General features: G+C 40.9%; 1 protein-coding gene across 1 annotated transcript; it reads left to right on the plus strand.

Moving 5' to 3' along the window:
• Positions 1-267: 267 nt before the first annotated feature.
• On the plus strand, positions 268-5,696 carry LOC136491676 (15-cis-phytoene desaturase, chloroplastic/chromoplastic). The gene is made up of 15 exons (XM_066487943.1): positions 268-628; positions 949-1,188; positions 1,268-1,400; positions 1,521-1,609; positions 1,834-1,891; positions 2,433-2,588; positions 2,756-2,904; positions 3,361-3,480; positions 3,674-3,887; positions 3,967-4,069; positions 4,193-4,240; positions 4,403-4,448; positions 4,804-4,991; positions 5,090-5,252; positions 5,369-5,696. The coding sequence occupies exons 2-15, from the start codon at positions 1,012-1,014 to the stop codon at positions 5,435-5,437; spliced, it is 1,713 nt and encodes a 570-aa protein (XP_066344040.1). The 5' UTR covers positions 268-628; positions 949-1,011; the 3' UTR covers positions 5,438-5,696.
• Positions 5,697-6,920: the final 1,224 nt, after the last annotated feature.

Below are 6,920 nucleotides of genomic sequence, written 5' to 3' on the forward strand. Positions count from 1 at the left end.
TTCCCTAAGATAATAGGGCTGGGCTTCTTTGCTGAGTCTACTTTTGTGGTGCTGTCCAGGCCCATAAGTCGGTGTGATGTTATAGGCCCACTAGACTTATTTTTTATATTATATCGGGGCCGGTAGCGCCGTAACGGTATATACCACGGAAACGTAGAGCGCACCAGGCGCCAAAAGGCAGGCATCCTCCGCCACCACATCCTCCTCACCCCAGTCTCGTCTCGTCGTGCGCTTGACCCTTTCCATCGCCCCAACCAAATGCGGAGGTCGCCTCTCTCCCCCCCTTATCATCGCCCACTTACACACCCAGTTCCTCGCAACTGGGCTCCCCCGCCTCCACGACACTGCCCCCGCCTCGCCAAGTCCGCCGCCTGCCCGCCTGCCCGCCTCCCATTCCTCCTCTCCAGTTCGCCCGCGGCCGATCTCCTCCATCCGCTCGCCGCGCCACAACCCGGAGAGGAGACTGCGCTCGGTCGAGCACCACCTGGGGCCCAGCGTCCTCGCGACCAGCTCCGGCGCGGCGTCCGCCCTCTGCAGCCTCGGTGTCCCCGCGACCGTCGCTGCTGTCCTACTTCGCCACTCGCCACTCCCCACCTTGGCCGGCGACGAGCACCACCAGGACACCTTGGTATTATGCCTACTAACTTCAATTGCTTTGCAAAAATTATTGGGTGTACATGTGTACGCCCATGTCCTTTACTGGGTCCGCCCCTGGAGTGTAGAACCTAGAGGGGCGATGCTGCTTGTTTAATCTGAGGTGGTGGTGTTACAAAGTTATCTAGAACTTGGTCCGGATCATGCTATTTTTTTTTGTCTCGTTAATTAATCCATCAATTGTTCTCAGCATAGAGTGACTTCATTAGTATTTAGCAACCTGGATCAGTTTACTCACGATACTCTGAAGGACTTCATGAACTGTGGGTCTAATGGCTCCTCTTGAATTTGCAGTAGTCTGCCTGTGCCTATTGGTTGAAGCGGAGCTGACCACACTTCATCAAGAGTTGTTTCAACATGGACACTGTCTGCCTGTCATCTATGAACATCACTGGAGCTAACCAAGCAAGACCTTTTGCGGGACAACTTCCTCAGAGATGTTTTGCGAGTACTCACCATTCGAGCTTTGCCGTGAAAAATCTTGTCTTAAGGAATAAAGGAAGGAGATCACACCGTAGACATGCTGCCTTGCAGGTTCATCTTTTTGTTTTTCTCCTTTTCCATGCTTTCACTGTGTTTCTTGTGAAATCATAATTGATTGCCTTTTCTGCAGGTTGTCTGCAAGGATTTTCCAAGACCTCCACTAGAAAGCACAATAAACTATTTGGAAGCTGGGCAGCTCTCTTCGTTTTTTAGAAACAGCGAACGCCCCAGTAAACCGTTGCAGGTCGTGATTGCTGGTGCAGGTCTGACGGAATTCATGATTAATGTTTTCACAGATGTTATTTTCCTTTGTAAGTTGGGGAATTTCGAGGGAAACTCTAATTGGCTGTTAGCTTTATTAATTTGTTATGTTACTTTTGCAGGATTGGCTGGTCTATCAACGGCGAAGTATCTGGCAGATGCTGGCCATAAACCCATATTGCTTGAGGCAAGAGATGTTTTGGGAGGAAAGGTCTGATAGATACTTGCATGACTGTTTGCCACTCTCTGATTTTTTTTTTTGAGGTCAACTACGGGAGGGATCAAACCGATCCCCACCTGATTTCATTTCCACAGATCCCGGCAAGCCGGTGGGTGGAAGGGTGCAAAGCACCTAATACTGCCGCTCTCTGAATTGCTCTCATTCACTGTTTTCATCATTTGTTCCTTTATGATTCTTTTTGTATGCATTGATAGGTAGCTGCTTGGAAGGATGAAGATGGGGATTGGTACGAGACTGGGCTTCATATCTTTTGTAAGTTACAGTTGTGGTCCTCAAGGTTCTCTTCATCATATTTGATGTTCTTGATTATTTCTATTAGAAAAGTACAGTTAGTATGATGGTTTCTACACATTATTAACAAACTGTTACTTGTTAAAAAAATATATTAACAAACTGTTGAGGCACACCATCGCACAAACCTCTAAAGCACTCTTTTCTTGTATCATGCATTCATGCTTTTTAGTTTTCCTAATGTCGCAGGAGTTTCTTTCAAGGACAATTTATAAATATCTGTGCAAAATCATTATTGAGAAAGGGACTTTGTTAAGTTACTAGTAGTGACAAAATAGCCTGAAAAGTTTGCAGACTACTAAAACATACAGCAGCACATGTTTCAACGTCACATAAACCATGTTGACCCATGGGCCATCTTATCCATAATGCCATAGTCGAATATATGTTCTTCTGTCCACATGAGCAGTTGAGCACTGGATTGCTACTATTCCCTTCCTAGCATATATGACACTTATTGTGTACGTGTATGTAACCATGTATTTTGGATTTTTGGTTTAAGTTGGAGCTTATCCCAACATACAGAATCTGTTTGGTGAGCTTGGAATTGAGGATCGTTTGCAGTGGAAAGAACACTCCATGATATTTGCCATGCCAAACAAGCCAGGAGAATTCAGCCGGTTTGATTTCCCAGAAACTTTACCAGCACCTGTAAACGGTAAGATTATAAACAATTTGGAGTTAGCGCAACAGGTTCTCTCATTTTGCTAATATATGGACATTATTAGGGGTTTATTAGTGGCAATAGTAACACTACATCATTACTGTTGAGCTTAACTCCGCTAATTGATGCCATACTATGATTCACTATTGTGCTTTTAACAGGGATATGGGCCATACTGAGAAACAATGAAATGCTTACCTGGCCAGAGAAGGTGAAGTTTGCAATTGGACTTCTGCCAGCAATGGTGGGTGGTCAACCTTATGTTGAAGCTCAAGATGGCTTAACCGTTTCAAAATGGATGAAAAAGCAGGTACGAGTTAAATGTGTTGATTAGACTAGTCTCTGTGTAGAAAACATTTTGCCATCTCATCAATATTAGAGAGCTTGTAGTTTGCGAGTAATTTTCCTTTCTTGTCATATCTTCTGGAAGGAGCATAGTTAGGTCCATAAACGGAAATGCTTCATATGCTCAAGTAATCTTATATTTTGTTGTAAACCCCTTTCTGTGCAAAGTTAGGCTGAGCAATGCAATGCTTATGGTTGCATTAACTGTTCCAGTAAAGTCCAGCGATTTTCTTCCCGTTAGATCCAGCATTGTAGCCGAAATGACAAAAATGCAAAGATTTTTTTTGGGTGCTAACTGATATACACATACAGTGTTCTTCAGATTTGGTTTTACTTTTGCCATTTGGAATACAGATGGTAATACATCCTTCATTGTTTATGGTCTCATGTGGTGCCTGATACAATTATTTGATCAGCACAGGGTGTTCCTGATCGGGTGAACGATGAGGTTTTTATTGCAATGTCCAAGGCACTCAATTTCATAAATCCTGATGAGTTATCCATGCAGTGCATTTTGATTGCTTTGAACAGATTTCTTCAGGTATAGCTGCTGTTGCTTTTTTTAATTGTGTAATATATTACTTGCCTGTTCTGTTTGGAGAAATAGCCTACATATGTCGATTCTTATTTTCTTGTCTATATTCTTGTTTTTACTTGAGAAAATGTTAATATGTACTTACAACGTTAAGATACCTTGTGAGTCTTTCAAAAGATTACTTTGTGTAAATGCGCAGGAGAAGCATGGTTCCAAAATGGCATTCTTGGATGGTAGTCCACCTGAAAGGCTATGCATGCCTATTGTTGATCACATTCGGTCTAGGGGTGGAGAGGTCCGCTTGAATTCTCGTATTAAGAAGATAGAGCTGAATCCTGATGGAACTGTAAAACACTTTGCACTTAGCGATGGAACTCTAATAACTGGAGATGCTTATGTTTGTGCAACACCAGGTGTGATTTGTTTCCAATAAAGAATAAACCTTGTTTCCTGTGCAGCTATTCAATTTAACTGACTAGTCTTTGTATTTAGTTGATATCTTCAAGCTTCTTGTACCTCAAGAGTGGAGTGAAATTACTTACTTCAAGAAGCTGGAGAAGTTGGTGGGAGTTCCTGTTATCAATGTTCATATATGGTTAGTTGATTGAAATATTTGGTTCTGAATTGTAAATGAATTGATTCCCTTGTCTGGTTATGCTTGTTCCTCAAGACATTCCTGAAGCTTTGCTGAGAATTTCTGTTGTTTTGAATACCTCAGGTTTGACAGAAAACTGAAAAACACATATGACCATCTTCTTTTCAGCAGGTATCTCTCCTAGCTGTAGTTCATGCATTTTTTTGTGCAGTAAATCTTGATTATGATTATTTATCATGATATTTTATGTGCTATTCTGGTTGCGCTGTCATTCATGTTTGAATGTCTATGTTCGGTATTAAATACTGTATGCCTTTTTTGTTTTCTTTTCAGGAGTTCACTTTTAAGTGTCTATGCAGACATGTCAGTAACCTGCAAGGTACTAACTTGAGGAGCTTGTCATCATTCCATAATCACTAGCATACTAAATATTCGTTGTTTCTAGGGCCTCAGGGACCTTCACATGTGTCATACAATATCCACCTGAATTTTACTTTATTGACTACAATGAAAGGTCCTATGGCTTATGTGATTTAGAAGGAATTCATTATTAAGTGGAAATATAAATATCTTGCGCGTTATGAATTTTAGTCATGTGCGCACATAGATGTATTAAAGTGTAGGACTTTAATCATTGGTGAACATGTCTGTATGAATCACGGTATGTTTGGTAGCAAATGACATGGATGCACACTCACCTGTTTCTTTCCTTCTGTTTTTCTAATTCTTTACAGGAATACTATGATCCAAACCGTTCAATGCTGGAGTTGGTCTTTGCTCCTGCAGACGAATGGATTGGTCGAAGTGACAGTGAAATCATCGAGGCAACTATGGAAGAGCTAACCAAGTTATTTCCTGATGAAATTGCTGCCGATCAGAGTAAAGCAAAGATTCTTAAGTATCATGTTGTGAAGACACCGAGGTGAGGATATTTGCCAGAGACCCTTCCTGATAGAGGCTCAAGCTCTGATAGTTTTATGTGTTGTTTCCTTATGTTCGTATTCTGGCTTGCTTTGACAGATCGGTTTACAAAACTGTCCCAAACTGTGAACCTTGCCGACCTCTCCAAAGGTCACCGATAGAAGGCTTCTATCTGGCCGGTGATTACACAAAGCAGAAATACTTGGCTTCCATGGAAGGTGCAGTTTTATCTGGGAAGCTTTGCGCCCAGTCTATAGTGCAGGTAAATACTCACCTTGGTCCTTGTTGTACATAAAAGCATCAGATTGCTGTGTTGTTGAATTCATTTCAGTATGATACATGTTTTGCGTCTAATGAATTAACATTTACTGCTTTCAGGATTATAGCAGGCTCGCTCTCAGGAGCCAGAAAAGCCTACAATCCGAAGAAGTTCCTGTCCCATCTTAGCTGTAGTTAGTTTAGCTATCGCCTTCCCCACTGGGTGCCATCTTATCACCTATTTCATTTTCATGGGAACCCACCAAATGGTCATGTTGGAGACACCTGTTATGGTCCTTCGACAATTCTTTAGAGTTGAATTGTGACTGTAGTTGATATCATATTCGGAAAAAGCGATATATATGTAAAAGGACCTGCATAGCAATTGTTATACCTTTGGGAAAGCAAAAGCGATAAAGAGATCTCAGAGAGAGATTGTTTTGTAGCACTTTCAGATGGTGGTTCCTATCAATCGGTTAAATTCATCCCACATGGGAAGATTTGCATTGTGCTTGAGGTAAGGCGGTAAGCTTGGGTGCGTTTGGTTCGAGGACGAAGTTGGATGGGATATGGCGATCTATGGATATTGGGATAAGGATATCCATGATGCATGTTTGGTTGGATGGATGTAATGAGTTATTTTTCTGTTTGGTTGGATGGACGAAAGTGGATGGGATAAGAATAATTCACTAATTATATCTATTATTTTAAAATAATAACAACTAATTAGACACTAATAAATATGCACTAATACTAATTTTGTCATGATAATCACTAATTTAAAATAAAATATGTTAATTAGAACCACTGATATCCTAATTAGCACACGAAACATGTACTAATCAATGTATTAGCACTTATCAAAACTAATCCTATCATCATAATAACTATGTAATAATATAACATACTAATAATCCTTAATTTATTTACTAATAACAGATATTAGAAGACTTGGATAAGCTGATCTGTGAGATTTTTACGAATAAGGAAATCTAGCATCTATCTAGGGATTTTCTCATCCCAGTGATCCAGTAAACCAAACACTACCAATTCATAGATGGTCCTATCCCATCCATGTAAATCCAACCAACCAAACACATCCGTCAGCAAACCTTTGGTGTTCCCTGCTCCCTGAACTTCGTAAGAAGAGCTGCTGTAGCAGTCACTGAACATAGACAATCCCGAAGCTGTGTGCCAAGTTTGTTGCAGTTATTAAGCACAGGAGGTGCGGAACGGACTTTGGCCGTCAAGATATTTTTCCTCAGATTCCTAGCGTCTCAATAATTGTCCTTTTGAACCCAGATATTATTATCACTGGTCACATTTCTCTTATATGTTTGTACTGGACTATATAGGAGTGTTTATTATCTGGCTTAACTGAAGACATGTCATTTGTAATCCAGTTCACATGCAAATATATCTCACACAAAGTTGACATGCAAACATACTCACATATTTTCATACACAAAGTTGTCATCCAGTTCACATCCAAAGATACTGAAACACATTCAGACATACTGCAATCATATTGGTGCTTAACCCAAAGTAGCTGAAACTGCAATTCAGACACAAGCAGCCATACAGTTTTTGGGCTGTACATATCTTACATCATATAGTTGAGGTGCTGAGTTGATTCCTAGTTGTCCCTACAGCTCAAAGCACTATGTAAATA

The sequence above is a fragment of the Miscanthus floridulus genome, chromosome 11, assembly GCF_019320115.1.
Source record: "Miscanthus floridulus cultivar M001 chromosome 11, ASM1932011v1, whole genome shotgun sequence".
NCBI lineage: Eukaryota > Viridiplantae > Streptophyta > Magnoliopsida > Poales > Poaceae > Miscanthus > Miscanthus floridulus.

What these genes read in the sequence shown, in the direction of transcription:
- LOC136491676 (XM_066487943.1), top strand. Translation starts at nt 1,012, where the DNA reads ATGGACACTGTCTGCCTGTCATCTATGAACATCACTGGAGCTAACCAA. An exon ending in GGTCGTGATTGCTGGTGCAG is followed by an intron (nt 1,401 to 1,520) that starts GTCTGACGGAAT and finishes TTACTTTTGCAG; the next exon opens with GATTGGCTGGTCTATCAACG. An exon ending in GTTATCAATGTTCATATATG is followed by an intron (nt 4,070 to 4,192) that starts GTTAGTTGATTG and finishes TGAATACCTCAG; the next exon opens with GTTTGACAGAAAACTGAAAA.